This window comes from Brienomyrus brachyistius, chromosome 10, assembly GCF_023856365.1.
Source record: "Brienomyrus brachyistius isolate T26 chromosome 10, BBRACH_0.4, whole genome shotgun sequence".
Taxonomy (NCBI): domain Eukaryota; kingdom Metazoa; phylum Chordata; class Actinopteri; order Osteoglossiformes; family Mormyridae; genus Brienomyrus; species Brienomyrus brachyistius.
Genome location: NC_064542.1, coordinates 7,841,389 through 7,866,871, shown reverse-complemented (window position 1 = coordinate 7,866,871; position 25,483 = coordinate 7,841,389). Strand labels below are relative to the sequence as shown.

At 41.2% G+C, this 25,483-nt stretch overlaps 2 protein-coding genes across 4 annotated transcripts; both read left to right on the top strand.

Moving 5' to 3' along the window:
• Positions 1 to 3,751: 3,751 nt before the first annotated feature.
• On the top strand, positions 3,752 to 7,993 carry LOC125750492 (histone deacetylase complex subunit SAP30L-like). The gene is made up of 5 exons (XM_049028367.1): positions 3,752 to 3,864; positions 4,593 to 4,805; positions 5,197 to 5,319; positions 5,645 to 5,743; positions 6,763 to 7,993. The coding sequence occupies exons 2-5, from the start codon at positions 4,620 to 4,622 to the stop codon at positions 6,889 to 6,891; spliced, it is 537 nt and encodes a 178-aa protein (XP_048884324.1). The 5' UTR covers positions 3,752 to 3,864; positions 4,593 to 4,619; the 3' UTR covers positions 6,892 to 7,993.
• Positions 7,994 to 10,216: 2,223 nt separating this feature from the next.
• On the top strand, positions 10,217 to 25,015 carry LOC125750478 (la-related protein 1-like). 3 transcript variants are annotated; one of them, XM_049028330.1, is made up of 19 exons: positions 10,219 to 10,929; positions 14,437 to 14,498; positions 15,117 to 15,182; positions 16,649 to 16,793; positions 17,297 to 17,431; positions 17,646 to 17,753; positions 17,986 to 18,151; positions 18,270 to 18,414; positions 18,744 to 18,918; positions 19,063 to 19,232; positions 19,344 to 19,691; positions 20,248 to 20,371; positions 20,654 to 20,841; positions 20,930 to 21,036; positions 22,111 to 22,268; positions 22,364 to 22,508; positions 22,632 to 22,741; positions 22,831 to 22,958; positions 23,363 to 25,015. In XM_049028330.1, exons 1-19 carry the CDS (start codon positions 10,545 to 10,547, stop codon positions 23,555 to 23,557), a joined length of 3,060 nt encoding a protein of 1,019 aa, XP_048884287.1. In that variant the 5' UTR covers positions 10,219 to 10,544; the 3' UTR covers positions 23,558 to 25,015. The 3 variants fall into 3 exon arrangements, with proteins under 3 accessions (XP_048884285.1, XP_048884287.1, XP_048884288.1); XM_049028328.1 differs by having other exon boundaries at positions 10,217 to 10,929; positions 19,063 to 19,691; XM_049028331.1 differs by lacking the exon at positions 10,219 to 10,929 and adding an exon at positions 10,988 to 11,487 and having other exon boundaries at positions 19,063 to 19,691.
• The last annotated feature ends 468 nt before the right edge of the window (positions 25,016 to 25,483 follow it).

Here is a 25,483-nt window from a genome sequence, read left to right as displayed (position 1 = left end):
TATAGAACAATGTATTCTTTGTCGTACTTAATGTGGATCCATTTTCTATTATTTTTTATTTTATTTACCAAGTAATCGCATCGTGCAAGTAATACACGGAATGATTACGAATTGATATGCACTGCTGTAACATCTCTGAAGAACATATTTTGAGGAGTATATTTGAAAAACATGTATGCATTATGGATGGAATGCAGTAGATCATAGATCTGGTATTATGTTTCCTCACGAAGCAACCAAGTAACTTTAAATCAAAACCATGTTTGTTTCAGTCAATAATTATAAAATAGTTATAAAATATCTAATTTTATATTTGCACAGACTGCATGCCATAATAAAGGCAACTGCTGTACTAAAACTAAGAGTAACCCTTTAACTGATTTTATGGTTTAAAACATTGGTTAGCGTTTTATACATTATGCATTGTACCACAGCATATTTTTAATTTTATTTTCAGTGCATAGAGAATGACGGAGAACTTGAGAGAATTTTCAGTATAAAGAAAAACAAGTGGCTCATGCCTTTACGTTGGGGAATACGTACAGTTTTGGGACCAGCCTGCCGCTGCTTAAGACACTTTCTCGGTAGCGTGATAACACAAGTATTTGTTGGGTCTTTTTCAGACTTTGCAGATACATTGATAGGGGTGAAGATCTGGAACTGACAAATTGTTTTGGAAAATTTACACTAAAATTGCAGCATAACCACATATTAGTACTAGGGAGAAGGGTGACTACAGAAATCACTCAACTGTTTGAATGTGATAACTCTGATAGTATTTGATGGATCTTATTGCCACATCACAAAAACACCTGATTTCAGTTCTGTTTATTTTTAAATATCACAACAGTGTCATCCCAAAGTGCCTGACATCGGTGTGCAGTAGTGTGTTACTACATCATATATATAGAACAATGCATTCAACCAGGAAAAAGAAGAAACAATGAAAGCTAGAAAACCATGGAATAGAAGAACCAAAATCTTACAAGTCAACAAGGTCAACTGCCTAACCTTTAGGTCAGCTGTTCAAACTCAGGTGTGTGGACTCTTCAGCCAAGTTCTTTAAACCTTTTTGAGGACCAAGTACGCCCCTCCACGATAACAGTATTCCCTGACGGCAGTCACCTCTTTAAGCAGGTTATTATGCCTAGCGACTCTGCAGAAATTGTTCAGAATTGGTTTGATGAACATGATACAGAGTTCAAGGCATTGACTTGGCTTCCAAATTCCCCAGATCTCAATCCGACCGAGCATCTGTGGGATGTGCTGGACAAACAAGTACGATCCATGGAGGCCCCACCTTACAAAATGAACAAACAAACAAATGAATGAAATTACTACTAGCATTATTAACATAATACTTGTACACACATTGTACCATTCCTGCATGGAGGGGTGGTGTATTGCAGCAAAATAAACTGATGGCATTGAGCAGAACTCTTGAAAATAGTCAGACATGCTTGCTTGATCTAAAAATACATGCAGGGCTGATGAACGGGGCTAAAACCAAAACTGACAAGCAGACAACATTTACAGAAAAGAATTGAATGGAGCCTTGAGCAGGGAACTGACACAAATGGGTCATGACAGGCAAACAGGCTGCTTTGATGTCTTGTTTGTGTCTCCATACCACTGCTGCACTGAAAAATGTGTTACAGTGACCCAGCTTTCCAAACACCATGCAATGTGGAAGTTTCCCCCTCAACAAACATATATAATAACAATCAAGCAATTCTCAAGCTAGTTTATACCATTAGTGAGAAATTTAGCTTAAGATGCTGCTGGGGACATTTGGCAGAGCAGGCACATCAAAGGGTGAAACAGACTGCAGTCAGTTAGCTGTGATAAATAATGGGGTGTGTGTTGCTAGACACAGCCAGAAAGTCCTCCGTGGGGGGACTTCAGCTGAAAATAGAATTCATGTCAGTCCAATAAAAGCCATTGGAGAAACAGATAATGAGATGTTGACTTCATTGCTGAATGTTTCCTTTCAGAAATGGCTGAGGAAGACCTAAAGTGGGGGCAGCTATGTCAGACTCATTCATGGAGGCAGCAGTGACAAGGAGCATCATGGTATGAAGGATAGAAGACAGTTGTAGAAAAGTACTTGTACACAAACCTAAAGACTTAGGCTTTGAACTCTAATATGAGTCGATTCAGTCATGTCACCACCACAGGTAATTCTAGACCATAATTAAGGTTTTTCAGACACCTTGTTTTTTATGTCAGCTCCCCTGAAAATGTAGTATTCTAAATCCATTTAGCAATTTCATCCGGTATTTCTTGGGGACTGAGCCCCCCCTAAGGGTCAAAACCTAGAATTGCCCCTGGACGCCACAATTCACTCAACAGTATCCATATCTGATGGAAATTGGGAAAATACTCACACCAACACATCTACAAGTAACTTCCACAGCTACCAACTTCCAGTTTGACGTTAAATGTACGTCTAATAAATGAATGCATGGACACTTTCTGAAGGGAGGTCTTTATAAAAAGAGGGACCGCCAAATGAAAACGGGCCATAGTTAAGGAACCCCTACCACTAATACGTGAATGTATTTTGGCTCCCCTCGATATGTCTATCTTTGTATAAACTAAATGATTACACTGGCATTTCATCAGTTTATGATAGATGTATGTTCCCGCAGGCGCCCAGAAACTACTCTATGCGTCAGTGTCACTGAAATATGCACACTTGTCTGTCTGGGTGATGTGTAAATAAATATTAAGTGAACAATGTACATTTTACGTGAAAGGAATATCCTGTTTCTGGTCAAATGTGTTCAAATTCGTTAATGTTCCAAAATTGTTATCGAAAACGTTCAGGATGTACTTATTAGTCATTGTCTAAGTAAAATTATATGTTTAAAATAATTAGGTATTTTTCATTTTAATTTCGATGGGTGTGTGGAAAAAAGATTGTGTCATTTAACGTAGTAAAATTGTGCTGGTACAGCAAACAATTATTTATGTAGTTGGATATGTAATTTTATTTTTGTCATTTTCACCTACGACGGTTGTCATTCGATGTGTTCATGCCATGTTTTGGCTTGAGTCAAAGAAAGAAGTCCGGAGGGTGACAGTCTGTCCTCAAAAACTGACACGTTTTGGTGCGCTGTATATTACTAGCAGACTATGGCCATACCACACGATTTTTTTACATCCTCATCTATATCTCCATCCTCATTTTGTGGCTAAAATCATGTATTATAGTTTCAGTTTAACCTAGTGTCAAGGTAAGTAGAAGCCGGGTTTTAAGTTATATATATAAATAAATAATAAAATTGAAATAGAAATACACTGTACTAGATATGTCATACATGCATATTGTAACTAGAATTACATTTAAAAAATGAGCTTGGAATATATCCAACCAACAAATTTCCGTTCATCCATTGTGTGAAGTTGAATATATTTCATTTTCTCGTTTCTGAGATCTCAAATGCATATCATTTGAACAAGGCATAAAAAGTTCCCCGTGAAAAGTGGGAAAGCTTAATTTATCATTATCAAAGGCAATCAGATTCACGATCGCAAATCCATATTCTCGATCCTCATGCTATACGCGTTACGCCGCAATGCATGGACGTGCAAGAATTCACTTTATACTCACAATACTACAATGCGTCTAAGATCCAGGAAGTAAGTCTGCGGATGAAAACCAGCGAACCTATTAAAAGCCACTGTGCGGGCGCAATCGCCCGCCCATTTACAATATTATCCAATCGCGGCTCAAGAGCGAAGCTTCCGGTACAGAAAAGGGACATTTTTCATTGCACGGCTCGGGGAGAGTAGACTAAGAGAACTGAGAAGAAACTATTTGCGTTTGTGTTGTATTAGATACATAGTTACTACGCACTCGTAAGTAGTTCTGTTTTCTCTTTTTTTGACGGTGTCAGTAGCATGTTCTCGCTAATGTGATATTTGCCTTTCGAGGTGCCTCGACCAAGCAGAAAGGCTGTCTTTTAAGCTGTACTCTTTGGTTCTGTTACCACACTGTTAGAAATATTAGTTAACTAGCTAGTTGTTATTGACTTTCGATAACAGGCGCATCCATTTAGTATAACTAACTAAGCATGTGTACCTGCTAAGAAGAGAATTGAGCGTAAGACCCTCTGTGGGTGGCTTTCTGTCTCGGTGTTTCTGGTCTTGTCCCAGTTCGCTTTAGTCCGTTCTGGTACCGCTCGCTGGAGAGCTGGTTTATCGTGACTATTTCTCGATAATATCTACCCATCTTTTGCCGTCTGTTTGTAAGCCATCTAACTAGGAAAGCCGCTTGTCGCTACCGATTCTCTCTGCGATTGAAATGCCGCAGCTCCGTGTCTGCTGGTCGCACTATTAACCGCTGGTGACGCATTTTATTCCTAAAGACTTTTCTGTCCAACTTTAGTCCATGCGGCTCATACTTTAAGTTTTTACCTTGTAATGAAACCGGCTCGTGTCTCTTTAGTTAACTTTGAGCGGCTGGAAGTTTTTCCTTGTCGCTCCTACTTGTTCGACGCGGCTCTAGTTCCTTTTAACTAATGCACTAGTACTGATTTACGTTTAAACGGTGGGACGAGAAGCATATAAATATATATACGGTGTAGTTGACAGGCAAGCGTGTAGGCTGCGGCATGAACGGCTTTAGCACTGAGGAGGACAGCCACGACGGCCCCCCGGCACCGCTGTTTCACGGCCAGAGCTGCTGCCTAATCGATGACGGGGAGCGCTGCAGGCAGCCGGCCGGGAATGCCTCCTTCAGCAAGCGGATCCAGAAGAGCATCTCGCAGAAAAAGCTGAAGCTTGACATCGACAAGAGCGTGAGTGCGCTTCCGCTGGTGGCCCCTCGCTGGCCGGCCTCTTCGGCGGCTTTGCGTGGGTGTAAATCCTCTGGCTCGGACACCGCGGCTGTGGTCGGAAGCTCGCTGTTGGCCCTCTGTTGGTTGCTCTTGGGACACCGTCTGTCCCTGCTCTCTGATCCTCTCTTGTGTGTCGCTTTGGATAAAAGCCTATGACAATTGATAAACACAAATATGAAAATAACGTATGTGTGCGACTGTGCGCCTTCCTGTAATAGTGTGTTAATTTCATCGAGTAGTTGTTTCATAGTATAGCGTCCACTTCATGTCATTTTTTGGTAATTTGACCAGTTGATATATAAGAAATACGTTACTTAGTTTTTTTTGTTTTTTACAACTTTCTGCCTTCCAGGTCCGACACTTGTACATCTGTGACTTCCACAAGAATTTCATCCAGAGTGTTCGCAACAAACGGAAGAGAAAGACCAGTGATGATGGCGGGGACTCTCCAGACCAAGATGTAGAAGTTCCAGAGGTTGTTCATTACTTTCTCCATCTTTTTCTGGTGCTTCATTGCATCTAAAAGTAGCTGCGTAAATTTTCCTTTGCCATCTGATTTTGTCTTGCCTTGGATATTATCCATGATTAATTTGCTTTAGACCAGTGTTTCTTAAACTGGTCCTCGGGGAGCTGCAGACAGTCAACGTTTTTGCTCCTTCCAGAAGGGAGCAAAAATATCGACTGTCTGCCAGGGAGCTGGGAGGGAGCAAAAATGTGGACCGTCTCGGGGTCCCTGAGGACCAGATTGGGAAACACTTAGTTAGAATCTTGAGAAGTTAACATTTGTCGTCCCACTCCAGGTTGACTTGTTCCAGCTTCAGGTGAACACTCTGAGACGCTATAAACGGCATTACAAGCTGCAGACCAGACCGGGATTAAACAAAGCACAATTGGCAGAGGTGACTTTGAGACACCAGAACTGTTATGGTTGTACAGTTTATGTTTTATGCAATGCAATAGCTGTTAAATGCTGCTATAGAGCTATACAAACTCCTTCTCTGGCAATTTTATGGTTAGGGTGAAGTAAAGTTTAAGCTTCACAGGTCATGGGTAGCTGTCGCAGGTGTAGCTATGCAGTTACATCGGGGTGGTACCTGTCAGTATATCTGGTATACGCTAGGACTGATCGTTTATTTAGACTGTTATTGGCATGGCACTAAGACGGGGTTGGCTGGGTTTTACCTGATCTAATTTTAACTTAAATAAGTACATTTGTAAATGTCAAGAAGAGTAAATTCTTAAATAGTGCTGTAACTTGAGCTTTGCTTTTCTTTTTTTTTCTGAGAAACTTTGCAAATCAGGAGAATTATAACATCAAAAATGGCATGACTGTATGTGGGGAAAAATAACTCAAATATCATGCCCTACTTTATATACATTGTATCAAATTTAAAGACCCTACATTATAGACCATACACTATAGACCATTTTACAGCAACTAGCAGCACAGCGTTTTGCAATCTTTGTAAAAACAAAGTTTTGAGAGGTAGGAGTAGCGTTTAGTAGAAAATCTCACTAATGAAATTGCACGCAATTGTGAGACAATGAGAGCAATATGGAAAAAGCAGTGGCTTTTTGGCATAATTTTGTATTTACTAATTAAAAATGTGCATAATATAAATCGTTTTATTATATTAAATTATTTAAGGAAAGCTATTGTATCGGAATTTGTATCGTATCAGCAGTTGTGTATTGGAATCGGATCTGAACTGAAAAAATGTGGATTGGCCCATCCTGGTTTTGATTATCTTAGTGCATTCTTATCATTCGTAATTTTATTTTCTTTGTAACAGTTTTTTAACATTTACTGACAGGATGTGAAATAAGAGAAAGCTATCTGTGGGGGGGGGGAATCATGTCTAACATGTTTTCTTGGGTAATATGGAAAATAGTTTTTTTCTTTTCTTTTTTTCCCCAGACTGTAAGTCGCCACTTCCGGAATATTCCTGTGAACGAGAAGGAAACTCTGACTTATTTCATTTATATGGTGAAGAGCAACAAAAGCCGACTTGACCAGAAATCAGAAGGCAGTAAACAGCTGGAATAGGGTTGCGTGGGATACATCTCTTAAAAATGGACTTAAGCATGAAGAGATATTTTGTCAGGTAAACTCAGCTTGATTTTACGTAACATAAGAGAATATTCTTTAACAGAAATAAGAAAGCTGATAGAAGAGGGAAATGGTCGTATATTTGACACCCATCAACTCTTGAGTATATACTTCACAATGTATGTTGTGTCAAAAGTATATAGGTATGAAGTTTATATATAAAGTGATAGTATTGTGGACAAAGAAAATATTATTTGATGTCTTGTGACTTACAAAATGTTGATGGTGAAGGATATATATTACATATGGTAAGACTGTATCCTTTAATGTGGATTTCAGCATCTTCCAAAACTTTATTTTTATTTGACCGTCCCTTTTCTTATCAGTTGCTAACCCTCTCTTTTACTGAATGTATCTTAGCAAGTTCATGTTATTATGGAGAAACATAAAAACATTGTATGTTTTTTTTTTTTATGCATTAAAAGCATTATCTGTACTAGGTGTTGGCAGATCCAGTCAAGGTCTCCCAAGTTTCAAAATAACCTTCAGTTTACATTGCTAGTCTAAAATCTAGACTGGGTGGCCCCTTTAAAAGGTGCCCAGCTATTGGGCCTGCCCTGCTTTATGAAGTAGGTCCATCCCTAGCCATGATATGCCTGATTCATTTGGTTTTCTTTTTAAATTTTGTTTAATGTATTAATTGTAGTACATGTGGTAATACATGTGGCACTTGTTTTCGTTTGACCTAATGTTAAATTGGGATCTTGTACTAATACCTAAGTTGTCGTATGTCTTATTAAAAATTCCAGATGTGAATATGGTTAATACTCAGAACTGTCCCAAAGAATTTGAAAGAAGCAGATTCAGGAGGGATGTTTCTGACCCCTTTTGTCACGATGTGTTTAATTCTTCCCCCATTCCAGTGCAGTTGGATAACTTATTATGTTTAGCTAAATATCCATTTGAGCTGTGATAGGGAAATGTAGGATATTGTAAAGTTTGCTGCATGTGCTGTCTTTCACGTAAACTGCTGTTTTAGATGAGATGGGTTATCTGTATTTGTATAAATTTTGCTTTAAATAAATACCCTCAGTGGTGATGTTGTATCATTTTTCTTTGAGGCAAGGACAAGCAGGTAGGATCGATGGAAACTTTATCAAAGCATCTGTATCAAATCGTGTTCTTAATATCACTGTCATATCTTTGATAATTAAAGGGGTGAACATTTTAATCCTCTGTTGAACTACTAGCTCACAGATTTTGTAGTCGCCTTTCCTGAAGTTCTCGAACCAAGAGGTTCTGCAGGGTTCTGCACTTGTGCATTTTCACCACTAGATGGATGTGAAACGATATTCTGGTAAGAGTCCCGTCATGACTGGTACTTGGGGGAGTTTACATAATTTCTTGTTTCTAAGATTAAACAGCATGACGTATCATAATATTCAGCAGTACGAAATGTTTAAAGATAATGGCAAGTTACCATTTATTCTTGGCACTCATGCATGTATTGTGGGTTATATTCTGAATATTTATACTTAGAATCAAATTGTCATAACATCAGTGTTTCTTACACTGAAAATATTTTAGAGATTTTAAAATATTATTGTTCGATAATAAACATTTAGTATCAGCAAACCTTAAGTTGATGAATTTTTATGCTAATGTTTTGCCACATAAATGGTATAAATTATGTGTGTATGTAAACAACTGATGTAAAGGAGTGTTCTGTGGCCTTTTCTGGAAAGGGTGGTTCCCACTATCTGATCCGCTGCCCAGCACACTCCACCCAGCCTGCAGACGCGGAGATGAAATGACTCGCCTGCCTGAAAAGGCTCGATTACAAGCAGAGAAATATCCCACTTTCAATTGTCTTACCTGTCCTGTGTGAGCATGTTAAAAACGGCGTCCATATGGATGATGTTACTATAAGCACAACCTTTTAAAGTATTGACTGCATACTTAGCTCTAAATCAAAAGACATACATTCTTGGGATTAGATATAATTCTTGTATTTTGCTAGGTAGCATCAAACCTAAACATCTGTATATGCCCCTGTCTTAATATTTCTTCACCATATGCCTACAAGCATCATCCATAGAGTCTTACAGTAAACAGATGATGACAACATACTGTAGGTTCATATGTTGCCCTAATATGACAAGACATGCAGGATAGGAAAATATACATATATGCCCATAACAAATAGTTATTTTTTCTCCATATATCAAAACCACCCCCACTCAGGTATCAAGACAAATGCTTTACTCATTACATGCATTAATAAAATTGTATCAGTGTTATCAGAAGAACTGAAACACAATCAATTCAGAATATCAAAAAAGGCTATGAAAGTGTAAAAATTAATCTTTGCCAAATATTTACATCCAAGAGTACCAATTACTGTTCACTGCATCACTGTTACTTTTCACTGTATGTGTATTTGTTTCTAATTTGCACGCTATTAATATTATTAATAATTTAATTCCATGCAATATTATTACTATTACAATTCCAGGTGTTTTAGCTTTTTATTTTATTGTTATTTATCTGCAGGGGTTGGTGTCTAGAAGTCATCACCCCTAGTGTCTTCAGTAGGTTTGTTAAGACGTATGAAGTCATCTTTCTGATTTCTAAATATGTTTTGATTTTTGAACGTGTGATTAAGTTGTTATTCAAGAAAAATATACTGTATGTCGTCTGACTTCGAATGTGTGTGTTTTAGTGTATTCTCTGAACTTTATTTATGGAACATGAATTTGCTTTCGGTGCAGCTTGTCTAGGATGGAAAGTAAATTTGATGAGCATGCAACAAACATGACGCTATTGTTGATCCCAAACTTTCTCACAGTTCGCACTCTACCCTTTCGGACAAATTTTCATAGTATTTCCTGGCAAAGTTAACTTCAGTCAAATGTTGTTTGTTTGCTGAAGATTAACTCAGTTATAACACAGACTAGCAATTACTTCACTCGCTATGTTTAGCCAGTCTTGGGTATATAAATGATTTATGTTTATATAGTCCATATAAAAACTTCTTTTAATTGGCGTACCGTTTTTTTCCAGCTCATGTATGGTGTCAAAAATATGACACACATGCTGCATAGTATATCGTGTTATATTATAGTGATATTTTTATTTATTAAATAATTATTTGAACTATATTTACAAGCTTAGATACTGTATCGTAATATCCACGTTCATTTTTTGTAACATACGTGCTGTCGACCAGCCAGATAATACAGTTCCTCCGCCTGAACACGTGTTGGATGCTAGTCCTAGTTTCCAAGACAGCCTCTGGGGGGCGCGACGCGCCGCGGGGACGAGCGCTGCCCTCGGTCGCGTCTGCGTGCTCGCTCCCAGCCGTCGCGTGGTGGGCTTCCATATTGCCGCTGTGGCTCTGGAGAATATTGTTTGTGTTGCTTCGTTAAATTTTATTCTTTAAAGGGGGTGGCGTGTTTTTTCGGTGTATATTTTAATTTCAATTGACCAACCTGCGTCTTAGACTGAAGCGTTTTCCGTGTCAGTATTGTGGAAGAGCGGGGAGAAACTACCTGTGTGGCCAGGAAGAGCACATTTTGTCATAAAGTGGATGATACATTTCGGGGTAAATAACGTTGCTAAACCAGTAACCGCTTGGGGTGAAAGTAGAAATGGCCACTCAGGTGGAGACGATCTTACCCGGTACTACTCTTATGAAACAAGAGGAATGCGAACATGCAAGCGAAATGAAGCCGGGGGACAGCTGTCTGGAGATAGGGGCGAAGCAGACGGCGGTGGCAGGCGTGGAGGTAAATGTTAAAGGGGCAAAGTCCGACCAGGGAGGATCCTCCGCAAAACGAGTTAAGGAGGAAAGTAACGTCCGAGAGAAGGAAAGCCGGGGCAGCGAGCTCTGCCAGGCCGAAGATGTGGACGAACAAACCGATGGAGGCGTGAAATGCAGCAAAAAGGATTTACCCGAGCCTCCCCCACCCAAGGCGAATCCCTGGACTAAGAACACGGTGACGGTGGTCAGTGTAAATGGTCACGCAAACCATGGTGTGTATCTTCTTTAACTTCTCCCATTTATCCTCGCTTTAGTCGGTTGTTTCTCACTGCACACTCAAGTGTTTGACGAGAAGGTGTCAAGGCGGCGTGGCGATATTGCTAACTACTGGCACCCCCATCTAAGTGGCTCGCTAATATTGCATTACCGGGTCGGGAGCGTTGACTGATCATCTGGTTTATGCACAGTGCTAGAAAAGCAGAAGTTTTCTGAGCTTCCGCCAACTGGAACTAAGGTCAGAAATTGTTCTGGTTTCAGATAACACCTGATGACAGTGTGAATTGCGTGCCTTGTCTTGAGTTGTTCGCGTATGAATAGGAACAGAATGAGTGCGAGCTGGCCTTCCGCCTTGCAGTGATCGGCCGAGGGCTTAAAGGCGGAGTAGGCGCTCGGGAACCCGTCGTCGGCGCTTTCTTGATGTTTTCCGGGGGTCCTGCCTCTCTAGCCAGGAATACATGGAGGAGTGATTCCTTTGGTGCTAATATTGCGACAGAGAATCTCTTTCACAAGTGTGTTGTGTTGAAGAATTAATGACGAATCGATCAACAGTGGTAAGTTTGAGTCATTACCACTGGAAACTTTTTATAGCTGCACGCGGCCAATTAAAACCAGTTATCAAGCTATCCAAACATTTTGTTATGCTTTTATTTGAGTCTACATTATTGTCGGTACCGCTTTACAATAAGGCTCCCTTTTGCTACTTGTAAATTGTAGTAACTCATTGATAAAAAAGAAAACTGTTAACTTGTTTAAAATTGTCTACTAATAATTTATAAAGTGTTACAAAATAATTAACCAGATTACAAACCATCCATAAACGCTTTATATGGGTAACCTTTTGTGAAGTGGCACCTTCTTATTTTTGATCTATCATGCTTGAAAATAGAGAATTAGGGCTGTCAAAACAGTAGTATTTTTTAATCGCAGTCGCACACATTGTATTAATTGCACAATTAATCGCACATACAATGATGTTCTTTTACCACAAAAAACATTTTTTTATAGATTTTAGATACCCAGCAATAAAAGAAATAAGAATGAAACACTAGGAAGGGGAAGCCTGTTGTCGTGCTTGTCTGAGTTACACAAATCATTTGTTGCTTTACCCCCAAATGCCCAAGCCCAGTCATGTGCCTGCTCTGTGCCCATGATCAGAAGGTCACTCGTTGAAACCCCATGACTGGTGTGATGTTACCCTTGAACAGAGACTTTAACCCCTGTTGCCCCAGGAACATCGGATGCTCTTCGATCCATTGGAGGAAAAAATAAATGCGACATGTTATGGGCCACACTACTTTGACGTGGTTTGTTGTACAGGGTAACAGGTAAACATCTACAAATAAAAGACATCTTGCTGATTTTGTTGTTACAGCTCTGTAGGAAAATATACGGTTCACAAGAATGGGAAATTGTGCCTGTATTTCTGCTTGTTGCTCATGAACATTGGAAGGGGGAAGTTAATGTGTGAAAAGTTGCAGAGTATCTAACCTTTTGTGTAATATACTTCACCAAAGTCGATATTGTACCTTGGCTCAACGCATTAGTGTTTACTTCTTGCTCATTTCTTTGCAGACGTTTACTTCCTTGTACTGCTTTTTTATATTTATAATTAGTCATGTTGGACAGAGATATTTTGGGATTTGGCCTACATTCATAAAATGTGGGAAAAGTTATAGCATAAGTGGGCTAATTTTAAAGTGGATTCTACCTGATCTCCATCCATTCCACTCACCCATTAATCTATCCATCTTCTAACTGCTTTTTTTGGTGAAACCTGGCCCTGTGGGGTGGGGGGATACTAATCATTCTAGTATCACATTTTTAAAGTACGGTACATAAAACCTTTCAGTAATTCTAGTGATCTGTACTTTGTTGCTTCCATTTGTTAATACTTCCCATAATCAGTAAGGAATCCTGTTAGTAATGTAGCAGTAACGATGTCTTGCTTCTGTGTTAAAATGGTTTCTGCTTTCAAACTGTGTGATTGTGATATTTCAGGGAACTGGTTCAAATGTCAGATTTAATCATTTGCCAGTGAGTTATGTATAACTGGCAACATTTATTTCCTGAGCTCTGTTGACAGCATTTATTTTCCTCCCTCAGACATTCTCAGGAAAACTTTTTAGTCCTACTTGGCATTTAGGGGTTTTTCGACACTATGCTGTCCACCTTGACAGTTCTTTTTATTGTATTATTGACTAGCGTGTGTTAAGTATAAATATACATACTTGCACATACATTTCTGCCTATTTTCAGCTTTGGTGTTTCCTTTCATAGTCATTTCCAGCAGTTTTTTTTTCTTTCTTAAACTTTCTTCCCTGCTTACTTCACACTATTATTGTATAGTAGTAAAACTTTTAAGTCAGTTTTTTCACCCCAGAAGCTGTGTTGCTGTTTTACCTCAGCAAAGTGTTTATAGTTTTAGTCTTTATATTAACTTTCGTACCTATGAACATCTCTGATTTGTTTCCCACTGAGATGGCTCTGGAATAATTCTGTATTTATTATTTATGTGAATGTTATTTTTCCATTAATGGCATCGAATTTCTCCTCCTGTATTACGTATCCTGTATCATATCATAATGTTTAGAGATGCAACATGGAAACTGCATGTCTTGCAGGGTGTGTGGAAACTTTATTAAACATCAAATCGTATAAATGCAGCCACAAACAAACGTTTCGTTAGAGATAAACGGAAATATCTCCGTTCATAGTTTCACAGCTCATCCATTGTGCTGCGCTATCCACAAATCTCCAGATCAGCTGAACAGTGTTTGAGTCACTTGGTCAATGGGCAGTGCTGTCACTCGGCCATGTGACCTGCCACTACCTGATTTTTAATCCTTTTAGAGATGAGCCAATATTTGCTCAGTGTTTGACTTGTGGACCCTTTTAAATGCAAGGTCAGCCTCCCCCAGCAAGACATTTTAAGTGCATTTCGTTTCGGCTTTTTAGTATCGTCTGTCATTTCAAAATGTCAGCATTTGAGAGGAAGTATTTATATTTTGAAAGTTTACCACTTTCCTACTTGTCATCAATTTGTTTAAATATGTGCAGATTCAATGTTCAAGAAATAGGGAAGAACTAATAGCTTTTTCCTTGGCCAATCTGATTGGTAGTTTATTGTAAGCCTGACTTGCCAACACCGATCCCGGTCAATTCTGATTATATTAGTTTAATAATAATTAGCAAATGTCTAATGTTCCAAAAGTTTTCTTTATATCCCTCACACTGCAGATTTAATGTCTTTGTTGCACACTGTAATGAAGCTCCAACCCAGAGACACATTTCCCATTAAGTGATTTACCTTACCTATCACCCAACGTCGGTGGAGACGATTGTGGACGAATCCTGAGTTGGGTCGTGGGTGATGTGACCGAAATGGCATATGATAATGCTTTTAGTTATACTTACGATCCACAATGTAGATCAGAATTTTTTAGGGAGTGTCATAGAATGTTAATTCTTAATAGATAACTGACTTTTCCTTATTTTCCCAGAACCAGTGCAACCAGCCAGGCTGGTGAAAGCAGGACCTTCTAGACCAATAAAAGGTGGAAAGGTATATATATCTGTGTGTCATTTCTGTCCGTCATATGAGCCGTATGGCTGTAGTCACTGGATAGTATCTGTGTGCTGATTTGTAATTGTTAAACAGTAAATGCACAGTCCCCCCAGCATTTAGATGCCTGTCTCACTTTCAGAACAAATTATTTCTTGGAGGCTTTGGTTTCGGCTTCTTCTGCATCGAAGACACCCTCGCATCACTTAATATGGAGTCTCACCTGTTTTAAATGCACCTATCTGCTATTGGCTTGACACACAGCAGAGCGGCTTCATAACAAAAAGCAGCCATGATCACGTCATGATACCTTTAGCTTCTGTTCTGTTATTGACCAGCGTAAGACCCTGTTTAAACTCGTATCCCATACGGAGGATGCATTAGCCTGCAGCAGAATGAAGTTTTGGCTGGTTTAAAAGGTCTTCTTCTTTTATTATTATTATTATTATTATTATTATTACACAGACTCGTCTGTTGTGTAAGAATGCTGCAGAATGTGTAGCCAAAACCTCTGTACATGAGCAAGGCCAATGGTTTAGCTAAAAGGGCACCCATGAGCCTCTATGGATGAAATTTCTGGTCCATGTCATTGGGGATTTATAGTTTTGGTATTTTTAGGTTGGGGACTTTGTGGATGCTAGCAGCTGGCCGACCCCCGGTGAGATTGCAAGCAAAGATATGCAGGTAAGCTTACAGGAGCCCACAAAGGGCCATGTGACGTGTACAGAACATACTGGATTTACTGATTTGGGGGGAAAAAGTATAATTTTTGCCATTTGTCCAGTAGAGAATAAGCCCTATGCGCTGTTTTGGCTCCAAGAAAGGGACTCATCCTTCCATTCTTGGTTTTGAATTTGTGGACTTTGCACTTAAAGCAAACAGCACATGCTAATGTTTTGGTCATGGAAAATCTTAGCGCTCCCTTAGAGGAAACCCAGCAGCTTCGAAGCCTTTTAAAAACAGGACATATTGTGAACAAAGATGGTGGCGGTCATGGGATACGACGTTTTTCTGTTTCTGCTTCCCACAGAGAAGCAGGATGCTTTGAACAGAGGTTGTGTAGCAACCAGTAATGTCATAATTGGCCTTATTGCATTATTGTCCAGTTATTACATCCGTCCATCTATCCATTTTCTGAAACCGCTTAATCCCAACTGTGGTCCTGGGGGGGACCGGAGCCTATCCTGGGAACAACGGGTGCAGGCAGGAACTAACCCTGGGCCAGCACACTGCAGGGTGCACACGCTCACACGCACGCACGCACGCACACTCACACAACTACAGGGCCAATTTAGACTCACTAATCGACCTATCCTGCACGCTTTTGGACCGTGGAAGGAAACCGGAGCCCCCAGCGAAAACCACTATATACATTATATACATATATATAAATTACATTAAAAACTGAGAAATTTAGTACATTATTGGCATGTTTCTATTTTTTGGTAGCTATTACCAAAGTAATCTTAGTAGAGGGGAATATCCCATCCATGCAGTTTAGGTTGGGACAAGCCCAGGAATAACCAGTGATGACCATTTAGGGATGTCTGACTTCCAGTTGGCCACAGTTTCTTTTTTAGTGCCTAAACTGGACAAAGTCTGTAATCAGCAAGTCAATAGCTGTGATCAGTTCTTCATTATATACTGTGCATAAATTAATACGCGTGCTTAGTATGCTTGAATGGGCCAGCATGAGTGTTTTACATTGCAGCAAAAGAATAGTGCAAGTACTGTTATGGATAATGCAGTTTGTCGTATTTAAGCCTATTTTACCAGCCAGTTTCATGTTCATTTTCTTGCCTCTTATTTTGCTTCTGGAAAGAAGCAACTCGGTTTATTACTAATAAAAGCAGAGAATCATCAGCATGGGTGTTATTGGTCTTTTCTTAATCCTTCCTGTGTTTTGTAAAGACTTGCTTTTATTTTGCAAAATGTTTTAAGTGGTTAAAAATTAGAGATGCACTGACCCAAATATCAGATGGGTATCGGCGTCGATCCATACCTAATGTGGATCAGCCCCTCCCTAGTAAAACATACAGTAAGGTATTTTACATTAGTTACTGGTCGGCCATAACATCTATTGATTGAAAACATTCATATTTTATTACTCCTAGTTAATGTGAAATTTGTCATCTGGTGGAACCCCTCAGGCATGCAAAAAGGTCACAAATACGAGAGATACAAGGGAGAATGGCGACGAGAAGAGCAGAGAGAATCAGAAATCGAAGTCTGATGACTCTGGTGAGGAGAAGAATGGAGACGGAGAATCTCAGAAGAACAGTCAGAAGAAGAGAGGTGAGAGCCTGCTGCAAATCTCTCTAAGCAGCTTTAGAAGAGGAGTGTTCTTTCATGTGAGCTATTTTTCGTATGCTTGTATATTTAGGTTTGCTTTATTTGACCTGGGTGTTAGTGGCTTGCTGTGTCGTGTGTTGACCCACAGAATAGCTTCCTCCCCCCACTAGTTAGAGATGCAGGACTACAGCATGGTGAACGAACCAGATGCACCTGCCACATAAACATGGCTGTAGCAAACTGCAGTGTTCTTAAACTTTATAAATGAAATATTACAGTTTTAAATTTGTACGTACTTGCACATGGTCCTTTCCCGTAGCACATGAGATGCATCTCAGTGCAGTGACAATGCACACACGCAGTTTGCGAGCACAGGCCAGCGGTTGGAATGCTGAGCCCACTGGCAGTCTAAAGCTGCAGCTGCAGGACCTAGAGGCAGAGGTCTATATTCTATTATCAAACTGCCCAAAAAGTAACATCCAGTTACCCCGCCCTCCCTTTTATAGGAAATAAGCAGAAGTGGGTCCCCCTGATGATTGACATGAACACAGCAGGTCCTGGGGAGCACTTGGCCTCCAGGAGCAACCGCCGGCAGAAGGACCCCCAAAGGACGTCATTCAGTCACAGGAACGAGCTGCAAGGTGACGCACTGTCAGCTCGCCTCGCAGGCCTCGCCTCGCAGGCCTCGCCTCGCAGGCCTCGCCTCGCAGGCCTTCTGCTTTTACATAACCGGAAAATGATGTGCAGGATCGGTGTGTATCGCGGAGTGTGGAAATAGGAAATGTCCCCATTTAAAACTGGTTTGGGTGTTTGTGAGTCCGTTGCGGTGAGAGAGTCTGGTTTGTGTGGTCGCAGACTGGGACAGTGGGAAGGCGGAGCGGGAGGAGGATCCAGGCGAAGTGGCCAGTGTGAGGAATCGTGGCGGTTTCCGAGGACGTGGCAGGGGACGAGGAAGAGCCAGGGGTAAGTCTACGGAATTAAGATGAAGGGAAACATGCAAGATTCACAAACCGACTTTTAATCATTCCAAGTAATGTGGTGGCAAATGTACATGGTAAATGTGGTGCTCTGTTTGCGTGCATGGTAACTGCATCAAGGTAAAGATGGTCGTTTTACAACACGTTCTTTTATACACTTCGTGGGAATGTGAAGTAGCCATGTAAGTTTTTGTGTTTACCCATGTGTCATGTTTTAGGGCACTTTGAATACCCACATGTCTCTAAGACCTACGATGGCAAAGATGGATACTGTCAAAAGCAAAAGTCCAACAGCACCGTCACCTATTACTATGACAACATGAGCAGCAGTGACCTCTATTCTGTCGACCAGGAACATCTCAAGGATTACGTCAAGAGACAAATGTAAGTGCCTGCCTGTTACTAAGGAAGCTCGGCCTCTGTTTAATGCTTTGTCTTTGCAAAGCTTGGCTTGTTGAAGTCTAGAGGCCTAGATCAAGCTCTCCTCTGTTTGTTTCTATAGTGAGTATTACTTCAGTGTTGGGAACCTGGAAAGGGACTTTTTCCTACGTCGGAAGATGGACCAGAATGGCTTCCTGCCCATCGCTCTCATAGCCAGCTTTCACCGTGTGCAAGCCCTGACCACTGACCTCGGCCTAATCATGGAGGTCAGGACCTTTCGATGATTAACGCCAAGATTAGCGCTTCCATTGAATCAGTTTTTAATGCATTCACCGTTTGTGCAGTAAATTGCTATAAACCTTTATACGGATACGAATAGTACAAATGATTTACACGAACAAGGTTCTTTAATTTTATTATACTTTCCGTCTGCATGGTTCATCCTTTTGGTTTCAAACTAATGTATTTACCCATCAGACTTTGAAGAAACGTGTGTAATGAAATTACATGGTCATGTTTAGCAAATAGATTTATTTCTTTGCAGTCTATAGTTTCACATGCCTAAATGTGAAGGTGTGTTTGACCATATCTGTAGGCCTTGAAGAACAGCAAGGAGGTGGAGGTAACAGAGCTGAAAATCCGCCCACGGGCGGAGCCAGAGAAATGGCCGCTACCGGGCCTCACTGTGCCAGACCACGCCCATACGGACTTCTCTCAGCTCATCCATTGTGCAGAATTTGTTCCTCGCCAAGCCTCTGAGAAACACACAGGTGAAAATTTCATGGCACCTAATCCCACTAAGCATGGCTGAGTGCCTGAGAAGATGCTGACAAGCGCAGTGTTGTGGTCAGGAGGTTTGTCAGTAAAGCAAGAGATGCGGTTGGAGCTCATCGTTGCTGCTGTGTCATCTACAGAGTCTGCCCCAGGGTCTCCAAGGGTATCCACTCCAGGGCAGTCCAGAATTGAGGATCTCAGCAATCTGAAGACTATGCCCAAGGGACTATCTACCAGCCTGCCTGACATGGACTCAGACTCATGGATTGAGGTGAAAAAGAGGTCCCGACCTTCTCCAGTCAAACCAAAGGTATGTTCCATTTTAAAAACCTTTTGTATAGAAATATTTTCTGCAGCCAGCTTGTCCTTCCCTTGCCTGTGGTACGGATGCGTACATGTGCATGACTGGTACCCCTCACAGGACGTGGAAGAGGCCCGACTCCCAACTCGGGACCAGGACGAGCCAGAGGAGCTGGACTTCATGTTCGACGAGGAGATGGAGCAAATCGACGGGCGACGCAACACCTTTACCGATTGGTCAGACGAGGACTCGGACGGCGAGATCGATGATCACGATGTGAACAAGATCCTGATTGTGACTCAGACACCCCCTTACCTGCGCAAGCATCCCGGGGGGGACCGTACTGGGAACCATACCTCACGGTCCAAGCTTACCTCTGAGCTGGCCAAGGTCATCAATGATGGCTTGTACTACTATGAGCAAGACCTGTGGAGTGACTCTTATGTACCTGAGTATGCCATCATCAAAGTGAGTCTGGCGTTTGCCTGGTCTCTTCAATAAGCATTTGTTGTGCCAATATTTGTTATTCCCGCCCATAATGAGCAGTAGTTCTATAATGCATAGTTACCTGCATTTAACTCAGCAAACATCTTAATGTATATTTTGTATATAAAGCGCTCACAGCAAGTCTTGGGGCACTTACCTTATTCAGTAAAAATATTACAAATTTTTGGTTTTATAAAACCTTCTTTCCAAATAAACTGAAACACAAAATATAGTTCTAAAAGAGCTATTATGAGTGAAAAAGCTCATTGACAAGCAGTCTAATTGGGGGTCTTTTTAATTAGTGACACCTTTGCAGTAACATAGAACACCAAACATTTGTGTTTAGTGTCGCTTGGGGAGCTAATGACTACCATTGCAATTAATAGCAAAATGGCAACAGAACTGAATGAGTCAGTAAAAAAAATTATGACACGAAATAAAAGGAAAATGTCTGTGTGAAAGATGTGGACAGATATTGCTTGTCATGTATATATAAAATGTATTGACATTTAAATGAATGTTTCTGAATATTTTTCAGCAAGAAGTTGAGAATTTCAAAAAAGTCCACCTGATTAGCAGAGAGCAGTTTGACTGTTTGACTCCAGAAGCTCCTGTGGACCCCAACCAGGAAGTGCCTCCCGGCCCCCCAAGACCCCAGCCAAGTAAGCGGGGGCTCCACTGATTTAAGCGGTGGACGGACTAAGAATAATTCATAGACAAATTAATAATAAACGGATGTACAGGCCTTATCATTTCAAATTGATTGTCTAAATACGGGAGTACATGATTACGACCAATGTGAGCGATTTTAATAGCCAGTCTCGACATGCCTCTGATTAACTTAACCGTATGACTAATTAAAGTTATTGGGGAATTACATTTTCTCCCATCGTTCCATCCAAACACAAACCAGTCCAATCAAGTTCCCTTTTTGTTACTCTCAGTCCCCACAGATGCTTTGGCAAATAAACTTTTCGGTGCGTCGGAACCGTCCTCGATGGCCCGCTCTCTCCCAACCACCGTACCCGACTCTCCGAGCTACCGCGGAGCCCGCACGCCACGACTTAAGGACCCCAGTCAGATGCCCCGTTTCTACCCAGTGGTGAAGGAGGGGCGGCCCGTTGATGCCAAGGTGAGATGAAGTAGCCTCCCCATCCACGTGTGCGTGGGACGGTGAGCTCAGACGAGTCGTCGTGATTCCTGCCTTTTCTGTCCTGCAGACGCCACGTAAGAGGAAAACTCGTCACAGTTCTAACCCCCCCATGGAGTGCCACGTGGGATGGGTGATGGACTCCCGTGAGCATCTGTCCCACACAGCAGCAGTCAGGTTAGCTTTTGGGGGGGGGGGGGGTTGGCAGGTCTGTAATATTCCTGGACCATTTGTATAGGTAGACCTTCCATATACATTAAGTAGTGGAGTAAACTATTGCATTGACATTGATTTGCCTTTGTGTAACTGCAGAATCTATTCTTTATCTGTGCTGCCTGTGTCAAATGGTTGATTTAGCATTGAAGGAACTTTTATTTATCTGAGAGTAGAATTCGGTATGTACAGTACATAAGCAGAATCCTGAGAAACACATTATGGAACATTAATATAGTAAAAGGCAAAAAATAGGAGGGCAAAAAAACTAGACGTGGCATCTATTAATAAATATAATTTATATTTAAAACCTGGCCCTTTGAATTCATACCCAAAACCGTTTTCTACAATGTCCTCCCCACTGGAGTACAGTCTGGGGGCTGTTTTTTTGTTCTCCTCCTCTCTCCTCATGTTATTCTGTTTCTTTTTCTTCTCTCTGTTTGCCCCTGTCTCCCGACCTGTCTACCCCCTACTGTGATGTTTGTGTATATGTATGGTCGGGTTGATGGCCAGTTTTTTCGCTGGTACTTGTGACTAGTGACATGGTGTATTGCAACAGCAATAAAGGGTTCTCATATCATATATCATATCATATCATAAATCAAATTACAAAAATAAAGGATCTTGTTCTAAATTTTGATGTCCCAAAAAAAGGAGGGAAGAACAGTATTTATGTATGTGCACTTTTGCCAAGGAAGAAGTCAACTGAATACTCCATCATGCTAATACTCCATCTTTACAGGTTTTTCTGAAATCGCTTTGATCCTGATCTCATCTTTTCCCCGTGTTTCTAAGATCACAGGGACGGGGGGGGGCTTGATCTTCCAGTATATGGAAGATGCTCTTGCTTTTTTTTTATTTCACAACCAGGAAATCAGTTGTCAATGTATCACCGAAATGTCTTGAAGCAAATCTGCTGATCTCTCTGTATTGTATTCAGAATAGTTTGCCTTTGGAACTTTGGAGTCTTTTTATGTTTTTTTTTTTTTTTTTCTTTTTATCCAGAAAAATCAATAAGCTTTTTTTCTCATCCCTCAGCTCAAATGCAAGTCCTTCAGAAGGAATCCCAGCCTTGGGATACTATGGCTGTTCGCCTCAATCTCTGCCCAAATTCCAGCACCCGTCCCATGAGCTGCTGAAGGAGAACGGATTCACGCAGCATGTTTACCACAAGTACCGGCGGCGCTGCGTCAATGGTGGGGCTCGCCTTCAGCTGCCGTATTCTCTCACGCCTGCCCACCTTCGTGCCTCGGCGTGTAAAGTTTTGTGTTTCGTTCTCACCGCGTAACAGAGCGCAGGAGGCTGGGTGTTGGCCAGTCTCAGGAGATGAACACCCTCTTCCGCTTCTGGTCCTTCTTCTTGCGAGACCATTTCAACAGGAAGATGTATGAGGAGTTTAAACAGCTGGCAGTGGAAGACGGTAAAGAGGGATACAGGTAAATATCATCTTAACTGCTTATGCTGGTGTGTTTAAATCCCAGTTCTTTATTCTCTGGGTACTGTTGTTGAGTTAAGCCAATCATCATTTTCTATGTCTTTTCATTCTCCATTTGCCTTAGGTATGGCTTGGAGTGCCTTTTCAGATATTACAGCTATGGACTAGAAAGAAAATTTAGACCAGATATTTTCAAGGACTTTCAGGAGGAGACGATGAAGGATTATGAAGCAGGTGAGTTTATTGCAGGGGTATTAAATGTCACTGTTACCTCACATAAGTCCCTTTTACTCGAACCTTTTTCTTCCCCCGTTTGTCTGTAGGGCAGCTGTATGGACTTGAGAAATTCTGGGCATTTCTCAAGTACTCTAAAGCAAAGAACCTGGTGATTGACCCTAAACTACAGGTGTACTTAAGGAAATTTAAACGGCTTGAGGACTTCAGAGTTGATGTAAGTATCAGTATCCATCTTGTTTGAAGTGCTTTTATGTTCAGAACATTTTTTTCAGTCTTGCTCAAAATGGAGCTTCATTCCATTAGCTGGTAAGTAACAAATTAGTATTTTTCATGTACTTTATTTGCCATTTGTACAAGTACATAGGAGTTACAAAGTTTTGACATCATGACACGTGCAGTGTGCACGGACTCAGGAGCAGTTGGGTTTATGGGTTTATTCAAGGGCCCAAAAGTAGTATTACTCTGCCAGCCTCAGGATTCGAGCCCACAACCTTCCAGACATGGGGGCAGATCTTTGATCCGTTGATGGACACACTTCCCCTTGTACTGCTGATCGTTAAACTGCTAGTGGCTCTAACCATGGATAGTGTTTGTCACACATTGGTCTAATCGTTACAGCCACCAATGGAGGACGGAGGACGAAAGAGACACCCATCTGGGGGGGACAGCCACCGCCATCACACCTCACGGCCGCCCAGGACCACCAGTCAGACCAGCCCGGTACAGCCTCAACCGGGCCCCTCCACAGCTGATGCCAATGCCAGAGTCCTCGGCCCAAGGGGGCCCACATCCCACAGCAAGCCCCAGAAGTAGCGGATCCTGTTTGTTTGTTTCAGTTCTAGCTGTGAGGAGGCGCCTTCGGCAGTGAGAATGCTGCAGAAAGAGGCATTTATATTGGCTTGTGATCAAGGCTCTTCCTTTTAAAGACTGTTTTTATTGTGCACAGAAGACTGAATGACTTCTAAATGGACAACAGCATCACTTTCTTTTACAGGCCATGCCATTTATTTTAATGTTTCATTTTTATTGTTTTTTTATCCTGTTCCATGGCTATTGGGCACCTTTGTCGGTGCTTTATTACCTTTTCTTTTGACAAAATAGATTGCTGAAAATTGTTCACCTGACTGGCTTGGCGCAGCGGTAAATGAATGACATTGGCCTTATTTTGTGTGCTCTCCGCTCTCAATGCCCGTCATTTTTCGATGAACATTCTGCTTGCAATATCAGTTCTGTTCCAATGGAAACTATTGAATTGACACTTCTCACCCACCGTTCCCAGCTCCTCCTCAACTAGTACAGTCTTCCAATCTGTTTTTTCTTCCACCAATGAATTACACAGTGATTTGGAATTGCACATTCCACATGAGTACTTCACGGAGACCACAATCTACCTGACATCTTTGGTGCTATTGAATAATCATCTTCCAGCAACAAGAACCAAACAGCCACACAATTAGACTGTATCACTACCGTACATGTGCTGTGAGCTGTGGTGTCTCACGTCCAGCTGTTTTCCGGGTGGCAGGTCCTTGGCAGGTGGTTAGAATCCTCCCACCACAGGTTTCCTACAAATATTCCCAGATTCATTATCTTGCCAAAAGTGTGAGAAACTGTCACTTTGATAGCATATGCCAGAAGGAAAAAAAACATGGTTTTGTGTTTGTCAGTCATAAATCCCTTCCTGGCAAGAGTTGACTTAAGCTGTTCCCTTTTCTTTGAATGTATGAAAATCTCTATGATCTTTGTCTATTTTAGTCTGATTTATTTAAAATTAAAAATGACCTTTTTTTGCTTTTTATGGTCGGAGTGTATTGACTGGTCATAATTTTCATTTTTCAATGCAAAAATGTAAAAAAAAAATCCTCTGGGAGGATGTGACTGGGGAGCCACGCCTGCTCTGCTTACCTGCATCAGGTATCCGGTCCCGTCCCGAGACCGGTCTCTGAAGGTTCGTCCATTTCAGGGTCACCCGAGGGAACTCGCCGCAACATTGTCACGTTCGAGGTGGTCCGGTAGTACGTGGCAACGGAAGGACGAAATCCATCAAACCATAACAAAAAGATAATTCTATAAGTTCCAGTATATGAATAGTTTGCAACCATTAAACGTTTGGGAGCCAAAAACACCTGATGGGGAAAATATTGAAATGTAAAATACTTGAATGATTTCTTGTATCATAATGTCTGCTTCGGAGGCTGACAGAGACTTGGTCCCAGTGTTCGTAATTTGTAGTAATTATTCTTTTCCTTAATAAATGTACCAAAAACATAATAGCAGCCCAAAGTTCTTGTTTATTCCTATGATCATTACACTTGGTTAACATGTTATTTTCTTGCTTCGTGCATTGTTTTTAATCAAGACGTGGTTCCTTTTTTATATAAATCATCATACTTAAATATGACAGTCGATTACTGCGCGTTACTTGGAGCAGTGAAACGTTGCGGTGTAATTTGTGCAAGTTGGGGCTCGACGCCGTTCGTCCTGAGTGATATGCGGCATAACGGTACGGGCTGGATCCCGGCCTGAATGACTAAATGCCTTTTCGGCTTCACATGCAAGATCAGTACCGACGTGCATACTCCGACGAGTACCGTTGATGGAAGCGAGCCCAGGAAACTGCGAAGTTTTATACAGAAGCAGGCATAGCAGAAACTACGTAGATTTTTGCATAGTGTGTGTGTGCGCGAGAGAATAGTGTGTTCTGCATTTATCTAAGCAGCCATTCCCGAGTTGGCATTT

Coding starts and splice junctions, on each gene's coding strand:
- LOC125750492 (XM_049028367.1), top strand. CDS start 4,620: ATGAACGGCTTTAGCACTGAGGAGGACAGCCACGACGGCCCCCCGGCA. Junction 5,320..5,644: donor AAGATGTAGAAGTTCCAGAG/GTTGTTCATTAC, acceptor GTCCCACTCCAG/GTTGACTTGTTCCAGCTTCA. Junction 5,744..6,762: donor ACAAAGCACAATTGGCAGAG/GTGACTTTGAGA, acceptor TTTTTTCCCCAG/ACTGTAAGTCGCCACTTCCG.
- LOC125750478 (XM_049028328.1), top strand. CDS start 10,545: ATGGCCACTCAGGTGGAGACGATCTTACCCGGTACTACTCTTATGAAA. Junction 17,432..17,645: donor TCACAGGAACGAGCTGCAAG/GTGACGCACTGT, acceptor GTGTGGTCGCAG/ACTGGGACAGTGGGAAGGCG. Junction 22,742..22,830: donor GATGAAGGATTATGAAGCAG/GTGAGTTTATTG, acceptor GTTTGTCTGTAG/GGCAGCTGTATGGACTTGAG.